We start from the raw sequence: 16507 nt of genomic DNA on the forward strand, positions 1-16507 counted from the left end.
TGGGCTTCCACATGTTTTCTGATGACAGCATAGACCCCAGCTGCAGTAGGACCATGGACCTAGACATGGCCCTCAGAGACAACAACATCAACTTGGCCTCAGGTGACAGGACAGGTCACCCAGATTAGTATGGCCCCTGGATGTAGTAGGACCCACAGATGTCAACATAGCCTCAGGCTACTGTACAGACCACACTGTATGGCCTTTAGTGGTAACACAGGCCTAGAACACGAACACAGACCCCAGCCACAGGAGGACATCAGGTGCAGACATGGCCCTTGGCAGCAGCATGGATCTGGATGTCACCAGGACCTCAGATGGCAGTGCAGGCCTCTCACATATGACCACTAGTGGCAACACCAGCCTCATGATTAAAAAAAAACTGTCCAAATATATCATATTTTCATAATGCATTCAAGTTTGTCTTAGGAACACAAATGTTTGCAATAACCTCGCACCTTAGAGAAGTTATTATTTTGAATCATTATTATGTGCACAAGTACTTTTTTATTGACTTTTATTGAGCTCTACATTTTTCTATGCTCCCCTCCTCTTCAACCCTCCCTCAAGATCCCCATGCTCCCAATTTGACTCAAGAGATCTTGTCTTTTTCTACTTCCCATGTAGATTAGATCTATGTATGTCTCCCATAGTGTCCTCATTGTTGTTTAAATTCTCTGGGACTGTGATTTGTGGGCTGTTTTTTTTTTTTTTTTTTTTTTTTGCTTTATGTTTAAAAACCACTTACAAGTGAGTACATGTGATACATGTCTTTCTGTGTATGGGTTACCTCAGTCAAAATGATGTTTTCTAGCTCCATCCATTTCCCTGCAAATATCAAGATGTCATTTTTGTTTCTACTATGTAGTACTCCATTGTGTAAATGTACCACATTTTCCTTATCCATTCTTCAGTCGAGAGGCATTTAGGTTGTTTCCAGGTTCTGGCTATGACAAACAATGCTGCTATGAACATAGTTGAGCACATGTCCTTGTGGAACGATTGAGCATCCTTTATCTATATCTGTCACCATGCACAAAACTCAAGTCCAAGTGGATCAAAGACCTCTACATAAAGCCAGCCACACTGAACCGTATAGAAGAGAAAGTGGGAGGTACACTTGAACACATTGGCACAAGAGACCACTTCCTAAATGTAACTTCAGCAGCACAGACACTGAGAGAAACAATAAATGGGACCTCCTGAAACTGAAAAGCTTCTGTAAAGCAAAGGACACAATCACCAAGACAAAATGTTTACAAGTACTTTAAAAGCTATATTGATATAAAATTGTAAACCATCCAGTTTTAGAGCCCAGAAACTTTTTTTGGAACATTTGTTATTTTATGTAAATACAATAAACCCATGGTATACCTGAGTTTGAAATCCCAGATATGTGTAGCATACTGAACATGTCAGAACAAAAACAACCTTACAGTTTGGATATGAAGTATCTCTCAGAAGGTTCATTTGTTGAACACTTAATCCTCAGCTGATAGAGCCAGTCATAAAGACATGATTAGGGGACAGTGAGATGACTCAATGGATAAAGGCACCTGCTGCCCAGAATTCAATTGCTGACCTGAATTCAATCCCCAGGACTCACATAGGAAAGAACTGACTTCTGAAAATTGTCCTCTGACTTCACATGTTTGTTGTCGCATGGGTACACACACACACACACACACCAGATAAAATTGTTTTAAGAAGTGACTGGATCATCAAGGGTCTTACCTAATCAATGGAATGATCTGTTGGTGAGTTCATATTATTGGAAAATGGTGAAACTTTTAGGAGGTAGAACTCCATAGGAGGAAGGAGGTCTCTTGGGTGGGCATATTCTTGGGAGCTATAATTTGTGCTCAATCCATATTTGCTACTCAGTGCCATAAAGAGAGAAACTCTCTAGTGCCATGCCTGTCATTATGATAACCTTCCGCATCAGCACAGGCCCAGAACCAATGGAGTCAGTGACAGTAAACTGAAGGCTCTCAAAACAAAGGCAAAAAGATTCCTTCCTCCTTTTAAATGCTTTTTCTTTCAGTTTCTTCTCAATGACAACAGTAAAATGCACGCAAAAGGAAGAAAATAAGGACAAGGGAGGGAATTAATAACATTAAAAGGTGGCCCCTGTATCAAGTGATAGAGTGAAGCAAAAGCATAACTAGACATAAAAATTAATTATAAGCATGACTACTGAAAATTTATGTACAAAAAAACTCAATTAGATGTGTTGTATGTGCTATCTCACTTAATGTTTAGACAACTTATATTACCCCACTTTGCAGGCAAATAAATTAAGACTCAAGAAAAAATTAATTATAATTACAAAAAGTTTCCTTCATATCTTTTTTGTTTGATTTATTTTGTTTTGTATTTGGAGACAGGGTTTCTCTTTGTAACAGCCCTGGCTATCTTGGAACTTTGTAGACCAGGCTGGCCTTGAACTCGAGATCCATCTGCCTCTGCCTCCCAAGTGTTGGGATTAAAGGCTGGTGCCAACCACCAACCATCTTCCTTTCCTTTGTATCTTCTAAAATATCCCAACAAACATTAAATGCTTCAAATACCAGAATTTTTTTTATTTGGAGTATATAGTCACAGTTAGCATCTGTGTATAAAGCATTACTTTTGGTAAGGGAGATGAGGAGGAATGTCTGTTATGTTTCCCAAACAGAACCATTAGGAAACAAGGTGTTTTGTCTGCTGAATGCTTGGGTACTAAAAGCCTACAATAGCCTTAGCTATCACATATTATTAATCATGATGGGGCTTGTATAATGAGAATCACAGATTTGGACATGGAGAGTGACAGGTCATAATCACATGTGTATACGTCCTTACATTTATATGCATATCTATATTGCAAGTACTCCCCCCAACGCTTGGCTTGTTATTATCTGAAAAAAGAGAAAAACTCAGTTCTTAGTTGTCTTTTACTTTGTATATGTATATTCTGCGGTCTGTGTACATATTTTTTGTTTATAGGTATGCTAGCGTTTGAACTCAGGTCCTCATCCTTGCACAAGCACTTTATTTACTGAACCCTCTCCCTACTCTTTAAATTTTCACTCTAAAATACCACAGCTATTCCCTGACTCTCTTCCAATTGTATGACTATTTTTAAAATGCTATAGCTAAAATGTAAATAACTCTTAAATTTATTAAAGAGATTTGCGTTATGGCTCTTTTACACAGCATCCAGAGTGAATATGATGATCTATATATAGATAATCCCTGACCAATGATGGTTTTGCTTAAAACTTTTTCAAGCTTTACAGTGCTGAGAAAGTGATAACGCATTCAGTAGATACTGTATTTAAGCTGTTGAATTTTGAGATTTTCCTTGTCAGTCCATAACTCTTTGCAGATGGTTTTCAGCTCCAAGGAGCAGCAGGTCTTCATTACCTCTGTCAGCCATGCAACCATAAAAGACCTGAAACTGCAGTGTACTGATATTTAAGCTATGATGCTTGGTAGTCAAGTTTATTAAATGCAGTAAATGAATGAGGTTTTCAACTGATAATCAATTTCTTTGGGACTATCTCCATTCTAATGAGGGACTTCTATATTTGTTGTTTGCCGGCATGGAAAATAAGGCTATGCCACTTGAACCAACACATCTGATTCTAGGTTTTTGTCATTATCAGAATAAATATTTGTTCATATTTACCATCTTATGACCATACTGATTTTTTTCTTTCTTTTTTTTAAATTATTTATTTATTTATTAAAGATTTCTGACTCTTACTGATTTTTTCCTATTATTTTGTTTTGTATTTTCAGAAAGAATTTTGGAGCACCTACACAAAAGCACAACAAGGAGAGACCAATAGAGGAAGTGACTGGTTTCAATTTTATCTTACTTTCCCATTAATCTTTGGCCTCTTCATTATTCTCCTTGTCATCTTTTTAATCTGGAGATGTTTTCTAAGAAACAAAACTCGGAGACAGACAGTAACTGAAAGTCACATTCCTTTCCCTCAACATCTTAACATTATTACACCACCTCCTCCACCAGATGAAGTCTTTGATAACAGTGGATTGTCTCCAGGCTTTTTGGAATACGTTGTTGGGCGCTCCGATTCTGTCTCCACTCGCCTTTCCAACTGTGATCCCCCACCAACCTATGAGGAAGCCACTGGCCAGGTGAACTTGAGAAGGAGTGAAACAGATCCTCATTTAGACCCACCACCAGAATATGAGGACATAGTAAACTCCAGCTCAGCTAGTGCCATTGCTATGGTGCCTGTGGTCACCACCATCAAATGAAGCTGCAAACATCTTTTTACTCAAATCATTTCTAAAACACTAATGGAAGAACTTTCTAGCACTTTACCACTACATAAATGTGCATTGACTTATTTTATTGGATTCTTACAGCATACCACTTTACATTAACTGGTTGATTTATCTTTAGTTTTGTTTCTTATTATAAAAGCATTATCTATGTTCATTTTTACAAGAAGAAACATGAAGGAAAGACATGCCAGTGAAGATCTGTAAGTGCTGTGATACCATATGCATGTCTTTACAAATGCACAAATATGTATATGTATGTATTGCACACACATATATGTATATATGTATATATACATATATATATACATATATATATGCTTATAGCCACGTATGCATCATCCAGTTTGTGGATAACTCTTGTAAAATTTACTAATTTCCATTACACCACCCATAAAGACAGCATTACTTACCAAAACTGAAAAGGTAAGTGGAACCAACAGTTTATGTGATAGTCAGCAACATGCAATGTTTTCTAACCATTATAGATGTTGGTTAAACTCCCAATTCTTTCTTGAAAGGAAAAAAAAATGTACATGGATTCATTCTCAATTTTGGAGACATCTCACAGAGGGAGAGGGAGACAGAGATTATAGTATACAACAAGGAAATCATTGATCATTAGTGGCATTTAGTTCATATTGTACCAGGATTTTTCTTCTTGGCTGATTACCACACACTGTCCCATTAATATTTGCTACCATCTTTGAATGTTTCATGCCATTCATATTATTATCTTGTTTGCAAGAATTTTTAGGTAATGAAATAATGTATGTGTTAAAACAGGGAGTAGATACTGACCACTCCTTTGCTCATAGTATAATGGGATAATATTTTTCTTTCACACTAATTTTTATTTTCTCATTTCTACAATAAACTCTTCATCCACTTGAAAGATTAGCTAAAACCAATTTTTGAATTATATTCTTAATGTTTTATACAGGCTGAAATCTTATTCCCAAAATTATTAGTATACAGTGTTCCATTCAATTATAAGCTGTGATTTTTGTGTTGATATTGTGTTGATAGAATATGATGACACAGTATCTGCTATAGTAGATGCACACTAAATCTAGTTTCGTCCCACATAGATCTCATTATTGTTGCTGTTTATTTTATATTCTATATTTTTTTTAGATGCAGTAGTTTTATGTCTTTCCCTTGGAGTGGGGGGAGCAGGTTGTGAATGAACTGCCAAAATAAACTATTTCAGAAGAATTTTAGAAAAGGTCAAGTGACATGATGTATGTACCAGTAATTTGTAAAATGTGAAGAACTATTCAAATGTAAGACTATAACATTAGTATTGCACTCCAGGGGGACATTTCTTCCTGTTTCCCTAGAACTGACTAGAACTTTCACCTAATGACAAATAGAGCAGTCTGCTCCATAAATAACTAATATTTTCCTCTGAATGTACAGGGTATTATTACCTTCTGATATAATCTGGACTATATAAAAGCTGTGCCAATTTAAGTACATTTGCCAATGCAGCATAAGATGGAGAAATGCTGGAAATTATACCAAAGTACATAAATTAGTTAATATGTCTGATAGATGAAAAAATATGGTCTCACCACAAAAATATTGCTTTGAATTTTTCTGACTATATGATCTTTACATTCTAATTAAGTCTGAAGTTATAGATGTTTGAATCAGTGTGCAAGATGATTTATAGATTGTTTATAATTGAAAATTGAGGCTATTTTTGTGGGGATTTGTGTTTGTGCAACACTAATATTAGGCTTTAGATGAGACCAGTAATTTTCAAATGTGGTCACAGACCCTTAGAGTTCCTGACAACCTTCCAGGGGATCGGTTCAATCAAAATATTTTCATCCTATCTGAAGACATTATTTATTTCTTTATTCTAAGTCTCTCAAAACAGAATTGAAAATGGAAAAAATTAGTCTTCCCACACGTTTTTAAAAAAGAAAATACCGCTATTTTTCATAAAAATTATACACCTGTATTGGCATATATATTTTTTGAATTTTTAGATTAGCTAGGGTTTTAATTTTTCAGTTCATTTCTAACATGCTAAGTATTGATAAATATAAATCTCAAAAAAACAAAAGTTCTTTAGAATCTAGATTTCCCAAAAAATGTAAAGGGTGATCCAGAAGCCAAAATTTTAAATTAGACAAAAACACAAGACATATGGTCATTAAGTTAGGTTTTTGTTCTTGTAACATGATTTTACATTTTGAAGTCTGAATATTAGATTTAACATTTCCCGCACTGAAGTATAAGAATGAGTGATGGTTCTTAGAACAAAAACCAAATGTTTAGACAGCTATTTAGATTGTTGGTCAGAAAAAAAACACTACTTCATGGTAAATAATAGTTGCACTAACCATAAATTTCATGATAACTTTTCCATGATAATGATAGAATAAACAAAATACTTTCTTCAGGAAATTTGATTTTACATTTTTTGTTGTGTTTGAGTACAGTTTAGGTTTCATACTTTTAAAATCCCCTTTACTAGTGCTTCTGGTTTTATAAATTGAGTGTCTTAACATTTATTATAATTAAGGGGCTTATCTGGAATAATGTATATTTTTATGCTTTGCCTTTCCTACTTGATTGATACTGCATTTGCCTTTGATCATTTTTAATGAAGATTTATTTTTTTCAGAATATACTTAATATCTTTCTAAACAGTGAGTAAATGTAATTAAATGGTTTATATTAAATAAAAGGATCTGCTCATGGTTCCTCAAGTAGAAAGATTTTCAAACCTCAACCTGCAGTGCTTGTGTCTGGAATCCTTGAAATGTCAATTTATGCTTGCTGCTCTAAATGTCCCAGTAAATTCTATATGTTTTAAATAAACAAAATGATTGCTTCTTTTCATATTGACCACTTAAAATGGAGATGTTATATTTGTTGATTGCTAATGATAACTTCTTCAGGACTGATGATCTGATCCAGTAACTACAGAGTTAGTTTTAACTCAGTTCATTGTAAATAGCATGTATTTTATTACAACACTTCACATTTTCAAATGTTCAGTTTACATTAAATTATGGTATTTAACTTTTTATGTTTATACTAGATCCAATTTTCTTATGTTTCTGTGTTTTTAGTATGCTAAATAAAGCCATTTTTAACCCAGGAGATTATTTTTCTACCATTTATTTATCATGTGATTAACTGGTAAAAAGTACTGCATAAGCTATTATAAATTACACTTTTAATTAGGTCAGATCATTGTATTTTCTTTTCTTTTTTTTATTTTCGAGACAGGGTTTCTCCATAGCTTTTTGGTTCCTGTCCTGGAACTAACTCTTGTAGACCAGGCTGGCCTCGAACTCACAGAGAGACGCCTGCCTCTGCCTTCCGAGTGCTGGGATTAAAGGCGTGCGCCACCACCGCCTGGCAGATTATTGTATTTTCATATGAATTTGCAAAATATCAGTACGCAGAAATCAGGAATAATCTAGTGGGAAAAAAAAACGAAGTTTTTCTTTAGCATCAAAATCTTTCTAAATGACCGAAAGAAATGGAAACAAGTGCTTCATGTAAATGGAATGAAATCCTTGCTATTGTGTACTTTGTCAGTTCATGAGAATAGGAATGGATGTCTTCAGATACCAAAAAGCTGCCTTTTTCCTACTTAACCTGCTTTTGACATTTGCCATGTGAAAATAAAACACATTATTAAAGTGTTGTGAACACGTGACATTTCCCCAAGTGTAACTAACTTAAGATAGCAAAAACTGATACCAATAGCATTATGGAAGCATTGTAGATATCATTTGATTTTTCTGCTATCAAATTTTAAGTTATATTTGGGGTGAAATTTTAATTATAAATCCCAAGTATGTATTTATTTCTGGGGAAAAAATCTTTCAGCTTGATTATGGCAACCATGAATCATGTTTTCATACCCCAGAAGACTTCCTCATATTAACAGCACGAGGATCTTCCTACACACAGATACACACAGACACACACACTAACTTACTTATTGGTCACTTGAGCACATCTTAAGACCCCTTCTTAGATTTGCATCTGCAGTTTGGCTTTGGGATAGTTACCTTGTGAATTTTGTTTCTGACAGTCCTTGCTACTCACCCTTCCTCCTTTTGCTTCTCAGTCTCAACAATTTCAAAATAGTTATCTTTTTTCTAACCTCCCATAGAATTATTTTTGCCTGCTTCTTTACTAATCTATCCTGACACCATCCACCGGTTTTACTCTGACACACACACATATACAATTTTAACTTGGTTTTTCTGTTTTATAATAGTGTACATACTATCACTTGTTTTACTTTAAAAATATATGTTGATGTGCCAGCATAACTGCTCTAGCCTTCTGGGTACCATAGTACTACACAGCTTCACTTTAGGACTTATGACATCAGCAGAGTTTAGCACATTTGACTAAAGAGAGGTACTGATATACTACTTTTGTTTACCCCAACAATTTTGGAAATAAATCTTGGTTCCTTTTTCCCCAGAACTGAGGTCCAAACCCAGGAACCCTGAGCTAAATCCCCAACCCCTAAAGCTAGGTTCTTAAGGGGGAGTTTTGGATTTTTTAAACAGTAACACTACTTATACATCTATCATAAAATTATATTTTTTTCTGAGCCTTTTTACATCACTAATGCTGTTTTGAGGCAAGAGTTGTGTTTAATCAATTTAATTTCCCCAAATTCTTGAAATGTTTAAAAGCAAAGCCTGTTTAAAAGCCTCACTTTTTATGTTATCAATTCATCAAACTCACCAGTTTTCCAGCTGATGTTTTTTAATTGTGCATTTTTTTATTGAAAATTTCTGCCTCCTCCCAGCCTCCCATTTCCTTCCCCCTTCTCTCACTCCTCTCCCCCTCCCCCCACTCCTCTCCCCCTCCCTCTCCAGTCTGAAGAGCAGTCAGGGTTCCGTGCCCCGTGGAAAGTCCAAGGTCCTCTCCCCTCCATCCATGTCTAGGAAGGTGAACATCCAAACTGGCTAGGCTCCCACAAAGCCAGAACATGAAGTAGGATCAAAACCCAGTGCCATTGTCCTTGGCTTCTCATCAGCCCTCATTATCCGCCATGTTCAGAGATTTTGGTTTTATCCCATGCTTTTTCAACAGTGGGGCTGATCTATTGGGAGCTCACCAAAACCAGCTGGACTGTGACTGAAAAAGCATGGGATAAAACCAGCTGATGTTCTTAATGTTTATATTTAGCTGTAATTATTATGGTTCATTGATTGCTTATTTTGTGCTGGGTATAGAATCATGGACTTTATGTATGCTCTACTACTAAGTTAGACATGACAAACAAACTTCTACAAATGTTAAGACAAAAGAGTAAAAAGCTGTTCGGGGAAACGTCCTAGATTGTAGAGCAAATGAAACACAAAAGCTATGGTGTATGAAGACTAAAAGCAGGAAGCAAGCTTGTGCAGAAGATGTAGCACACAAAACAGCCCTGTTTCCATTGGTCCTAGTCTGGGTGAACAACACAAAACCACATCAAGGATCAAGGGATGGAGCTGGGAGAACAGTCTCAGCATTGCCCCAGAACAACTGGATTATATACAGTTAAGTAATGCCTTTCTTATACATCACTCCACCCAATATTGCTGGGTTCTAAAATGTTTATTAGCCAGTGTGTTGCCTAATCTTGGCTATCAACTTGACTACATCTGAAATCAACTAAAACTAAAGCAGCTGGCACACCGGTGAAGAACTTTTCTTGATAGATCATTTGAGGTCAGAAGACCTACCCTAATCCTTAGCTACACTTTTTATTGACAGCCTACATAGAACATACAAGGACATAGAAGAAGGAAGATTTTTGACTGCTTACTGTCTTACTGGCAAGTTTATCTATCCTGCTGCTGAGGCATTACTTTGCTGGTATTAGAACTACATCTTCAGGATTCCAACACAGACTGAAGACTAACTTCAGCCTCATGAACTGAAAGACTACTGGATTCTTGGCCTTTCTTTCAGGAGACAGCTGTTGTTGGACTAACCAGACCACATCCCTCAAGACTCTCTAGTAAATCCCCCTTCTATATTCATTCTATCAACACTGCTCTTCTACAGAACTCTAGCTAACCTACACAACGGATTCACCTGGAACTTATTTGGAATTGAAGATAACCTTGAATTCCTGCCACTATCTCTCAAATCCTGGAACTTAGAGGCTTGTACAGCTGTGCCCATTTTTTCAACACTGTTATACTGGCTGAATGAATTGAAACAAATGATTGGATGTGTCTGTTGCATGAGTACGTGAACAGAAGATTCCCCTTTAGAAATCCTAATAACTCTGTATAAATTTTAATTACATAATACTGACTCGAGTGTTTGCGCACTTAAATTAGCATCTGAAAAAGTATGCGTGTCAGACAGAGTGACAGTGTAAGAGTCAGGCTCAGCACTTAAACTTTCAGAAGTTTTCTGGTTGGGTTAGGTACAGATAATATTACACAAGCTGTTTAAAACAGTTTAACAACAACTTTTTCCAGTAAATGTACTTAGAGCAATGAAGACATTTAAATGCAGAAGGCATATTGTATGTGTGCTAAAAATCAAGCCTAGAAGATATAAAGTCATAGAGGGACAATTCCAGTGCTAAGGGTATTTATTTTCCTCATATGTTTGAATATTTAGAATGTTCTGACAAGCAAAAAGATGTCTTAGAATCAAACAACCACTAAATCTAATTTGTACTCTGGGCCTGAATTTAGGGTCACAGCCTAGGCGATCTGTCTAGGATTTGATTATTTTAATTTTATTTTGAGGAGCCTGGACTCATGTCTCTTCTGATTCTGCCTGTTCCTATGTCAAGAAGCATCTACAGGCCCTTTTGATTTTTGTCCATTTAACAATATTTGCTGCTGAACTAAAATATCATTCATATTTATTAAATGCTGTTTGCAAAATTATGATATATTTTTAGAGATAATTAACAAATGGAACTCAATGTATTCATTATAGAATAATTCATGTCATCCATATTACTGAGAGAATTTATGTCAGAAAAGAAGGCAGATAAGTGAAAAGACCATTACGAATGTTTCATCATAATCCAATAGTACATGTGTACAAAATAGATTTTCAGAAATTATTTTCTTAATTTTCTTTATGTAGAAGTTAGATGACCCTTGAACTTTCACATATTGTTCTTTATTGTGCCAAGTCAGATTTCTGCCTTCTCACATTGAGATTTGATGACTTTTTTTTTTTTTTTTGCAAATGACAAGAAACACATGGATCTTCAGTAACCAAGGAGACAACAACATTCTGTGATTCCTGCAGTTGTATGTGCAGAGAACTATAGGTGTTCCTTCTAGAGCTGTCTGTAATCATTACTGAAATATTTTTCTCTTTATTGGTGCCACAGTCCCTAAACTGAAGCAATGAACAGTTAGTTTGTTTGAATATTATATTCCAGAATGATTCTCTTATATCTTACATACATCATTTCTATCACTTTCTTGGTTTCCACTTCCCCCTCCCACCAGGCACAAAACAACTCTCTCCACAGAAATGTTTTTTCATCTAGGAATCTCAGGGGCTCTCACTGCATGCATAAAAAATCTTCATGATGCTTCTGTAAAATGTAAAATATTAGAAAATGTGGGCACCGTCTCTTTAGAATTCTACTTTTTATGTTATTTGTAGGTTTTTTTTCTGTGAAACTTTGAAAATTTAACTATGTTACAAATGATTTGTAATTCAGAGATGTATTAACCATTAATGGGCTATTCTGCCAGACAGCTATGTCTTTTTATGTTAATCAAATAAACTTTATATTGGCATAAAAACAAACAGGAGGACCAACGGAACTGAATTGAAGACCCAGATATCAATCCACACACCTATGAACACCTGATTTTTGACAAAGAATTAAAAAATACAAAATGGAAAAAAAGAGATCATGTTCAACAAATGGTCCTGGCATAACAGGATATCAACATGTAGAAAAATGAACATAAATCCATAACTACTGCCATGCACAAAACTCAAATCCAAATGGATCAAAGACCTCAACATAAAACAAACCAAATTGGACCTCATTGAAGAGAAAATGGGAAGTACACTTGAACACATTGGCACAGGAGACTACATCCTAACTATAACCCCAGCATCAGCACAGACACTGAGAGAAACAATTAGTAAATGGAATCTCCTGAAACTGAGAAGCTTCTATAAAGCAAAAGACACAGTCAAAAAGACAAAACAGCAGCCTACAGAATGGGAAAAGATCTTCACCAACCCCATATCAGGCAGAGGGCTAATCTCCAAAATATACAAAGAACGCAAGTCTTTTTGGTCATCAAAAGAACAAGTAATCCAGTAAAACATGGGGTACACATCTAAACAGAGAACTCTCAACAGATGAATGTAAAATGGCTGAAAGACACTTAAGGAAATGCTCAATATCCTTAGCCATCAGAATAATGCGAATCAAAACAACTCTGAGATTCCTTCTTACGCCTGTCATAATCACCAAGATCAGAAACACTGATGTCAACTTATGCTGGAGAGGATGTGGGGTAGAGGGAACACTCCTGCATTGCTTGTTGGAGTCCAAAATGGTACAGCCACTTTGAAAATCAGTATCGTGATTTTAAGATTTTTAGAAAACAACCTACCTCAAGACCCAGCAATACCACTTTTGGGTGTATACCCAAAGGACGCTCAATCATGTCACAAGGACATGTGCTCAACTATGTTCATAGTAGCATTGTTTGCCATAGCCAGAACCTGGAAACAACCTAAATGCCCCCCTACTGAAGAATGAATGGAGATGATGTGGTATATTTACACAATGGAATACTACACCGTGGAAAAAAATAATGCCATCTTGAAATTTGCAGGCAAAGGAATGAATCTAGAAAACACCATCTTGAGTGAGGTAACTCAGACTTAGAAAGACACATATATTTACTTACTCATAAGTGGCTTTTAGACCTAAAACAAAGTAAAACTGGCCTACAATTCACAATCCCAGAGAACCTAGACAATGAAGGGGACCCTAAGAGAGACATACATGGATCTAATCTACATGGGAAGTAGAAAAAGACAAGATCTGAGCAAATTGGGAGAGTGAGGGTTATGGGACAGGGTAGAATATGAGGGGGGAAGAATGGAGGTGAGCAAAGAAAACTATATAACTAAAAACATTTAAATAAATAAAAGCTGTATTAAAATAAATAGGCACTGTGAAGGCAAAAAAAGTCAAATAAAATTTAGTCTGATTCAGTAAATGAGTTGACAGTTTTATAGGCCTGAACACAGTAAATTCATATTTCTTTTATAAAAGATCTTTTGGTTGAGTCTCTGTGAATTTCATATCATGCATCCTGATCCCATTCATCTCCCCAGTTGTTCATATCTGCCCTTGCAATCTCTCACAAACAAAACAAAGTTCAAAAGAAAAACGAAACAACCAAACTAACATACAACAACAACAAAAAAGTCTTGGTGTGAAAGCTGTAGTGTGACAGAGCGAGTCGCAAAGTATATCCTTTAGTCTATACATCTTGTAAGTGTTCACGGCAATAAGACGTTGGTCTGGTTCTACGCCTCTGGCTTCTGCTGCATTATTAATACTAGACCCTCACTGGAACTTCTCTTGGGTACTCTATTGTTGTATTGTGTCATGGAGATTCTGCAGCTCTGGGTCTGCAGAGCTGGTCCCTTCATATGCTCCAGCAGTTTACAGATGAGGTAGATGCTCAAGTAGCCCAACTCATAGCCCTGGTTCTGGGCCCAAGGAATAGATAACTGGGTTGGTCAGTCTATAGGCTTTTCCCTCATTGACAAAACCAGCACAAGCTCTCCAGCATTGCCCTGGCTAGCCACTCACTGCAGCAGGCAATAAGGAGCAGAGCGAGTTCTGCTCTCATGCTCTTGAGGCCCACTCAGCTGTACCCATACCATCAGGGCCAGTTGTAGTATTTTTGCACAAGCAAGATACAGGACTCACTCTCCTGAATGCTGCAGTTGGTGAGGGGCAGTGCCTCCTGCTTTCATGCCTCTGAGGTCAGGTCTTCTTTCTGCCTGCCACAGGTGGCAAAGGGGGAACATATTTCATTCACCTGCATCACTACATGGCAGACGAAGAGAAGGCAATGTCTGCCCTCCTGCTCTCACACCTTCAGGGATGGATCACCCCATCAAGAGTGTCAGTGTTGCCCAAGTGAAGTGCAGGGCCCACTCTTCCAAGTGCTGCACCCGGAGAGAGTCAGGGCCAGCTCTCCCACCCACAACCAATGGTGAGGGAAAAGGGATGGGAGAGGGCATCTCCCCCTTACTCCACCAAACAGCAGATGAGGAGTGGGGCCACATCTCCCATGCAGATTCACAAGGGACCAGATCACCTGCACCTTGATCAACAAAGTCAGATCTGCTGTGTTGCCCAGGTGAGGTACAGGACCTGCTCTCCCAAGTGGTGCAGCCAGTGAGGTATAGGGTCAGCTCTCCCACTGTCTTGACCCTGAGACCAGATTTTGTACCTGCAGTCGGTGGTGAGGGGTCAAGGGGAAGGCATCTCTCCCTTGCCCATGACACCATGTGCCAGACAGATAGTGGGACTAATTCTCCCACTCTCATGCCTTCAGGGCCAGTTCACTCACACCCCCACTAACCAGGTCAGCTCTTCTCTGCTGCCCAGGCAAGATGCAGGGCCTGCTCTTCTGAGTGCTGCGTTTGGAGGGGGACAGGACCAGTTCTCCCTAGTGAAGCAGACACTAAGGGCAGAGTCAATTCTGTGCAGTCCTATCCTTACTGTCTTCAGTGGTTATAGGAGCCACAGACCTCAATACAGTCTGAGGCTACAGCAGGGCCTGGGCAGCAACCCAGACTCAGAAGACACCAGAACCCCAAGGTGACAGCACAGGCTGCTCAGATCTGTATACCTCTGGTAGGGGCATGGCCCTTGGGCACTAACATGACTCTAGGTGCTAGCCCAGAATCCAGTCATCCATGTGGCCCTTAGTGGCACTATGGACCATAGATATAAACAAAAACCGTGAGAACAGCTGGACCATGGATTCAGACATGGTCCATGTCAGTAGGTCAGGCAATATGTCACCATGGCTCCAGCTGGCAGTGCAGGTCACTCAAATCAGCTTGCACCCAGTAGCTGCATGGGCCTGGAAAACCAACATGGCCTTTGGTAATGGCCCAGATCCCAGGCATCCGCACGGCCCTTGGTGGCAAAAGGAACCTCACATCCTGGCCATTGCTGGGTCACAGACAAGTCCCTGGCCACAGCTTAACTCCTACAATACCATGACCCTGGTTGGCTGAAAATGTTACTCAGGTCTGTCTGGCCCCAGTAGTGGCATAGCCCTTGGACAGCAATCTGGCCACAGGTAGAGACCCAGATCCTGATCATTCATGTGGCCTCTGGTGGCAACACAGACCCAGGCTGCAAAAGGACCATAGACCCTGATATGTTCTTTTGCAGCAGCCCAGGCCTGGATGTCATTGTCGCCATAACTGATATCACAGATCCCCCAGATTAGCCTGGCCCCACTGGCAGCATGGCACTTGGGCACCAATATGTCCCTAGGTGGCAGCCCAACTTTTGGCATCTGCTCAGCCTTCCATGATAACAGGAACCACTGACATCGATGCAGACCCCGGTTATAGTAGGTTCATGGTAAATTGATATTTCTAACATAGTTCAACTGTGAATTCTTTAGTCTACTTATTCTTAAATTACACGTGAAGCAAAAGTTAAACCTGCCAGGGTTTCAGGCAGATTATTACAGAAGAGATTGCTTTTTTTTTTTACCTTCTGAACCAGTTACATAAAGAACTTTACTTTTTATTAAAGAATACATGGTATGGTCTCCATCTCCTCGTGGTTACACACGAGAGAGAGAGAGAGAGAGAGAGAGAGAGAGAGAGAGAGAGAGAGAGAGAGAGATTTCAAGTCCCTTCCCTGCATTTAAATTCATTTAAAAATAGAATCTATTGTGATATGTAAGATATTTATCAGTATGGCTATAGGATAGGGTCATTTCAGATTCCCTCTGCTCAGTTGCTCAAGGTACTAACTGGGGACATCTTCCTGGACACCTGTGAGCCCCTCTCAAGTTAAGTCTCTTGCCAACCCTAAGATGGCTCCCTTAATTAGGATATATACTTCCCTGCTCCCATATCCACCCTTCCTTTATCCCAACCATCCCATTCCCCCAAGTTCCCCCCAATCTCCCCTTCTCACGTTTCTCACCCC

General features: G+C 38.2%; 1 protein-coding gene across 1 annotated transcript in view; it reads left to right on the plus strand.

Annotated features, from left to right (window-relative positions):
- Window positions 1-7422, plus strand: part of Prrg1 (proline rich and Gla domain 1) — a 104180-nt gene extending 96758 nt beyond the window's left edge. Inside the window, exon 4 of the mRNA XM_050129776.1 lies at window positions 3787-7422. Coding sequence (XP_049985733.1) covers window positions 3787-4272 — 486 coding nt within the window. The 3' untranslated portion in view covers window positions 4273-7422. The remainder of the gene's footprint in view (window positions 1-3786) is intronic.
- The last annotated feature ends 9085 nt before the right edge of the window (window positions 7423-16507 follow it).

The sequence above is a fragment of the Alexandromys fortis genome, unplaced genomic scaffold (assembly GCF_014885135.2).
Source record: "Alexandromys fortis isolate MF-2015 unplaced genomic scaffold, M_Fortis_MF-2015_v1.1 scaffold_313, whole genome shotgun sequence".
NCBI classification, from domain to species: Eukaryota; Metazoa; Chordata; class Mammalia; order Rodentia; family Cricetidae; genus Alexandromys; species Alexandromys fortis.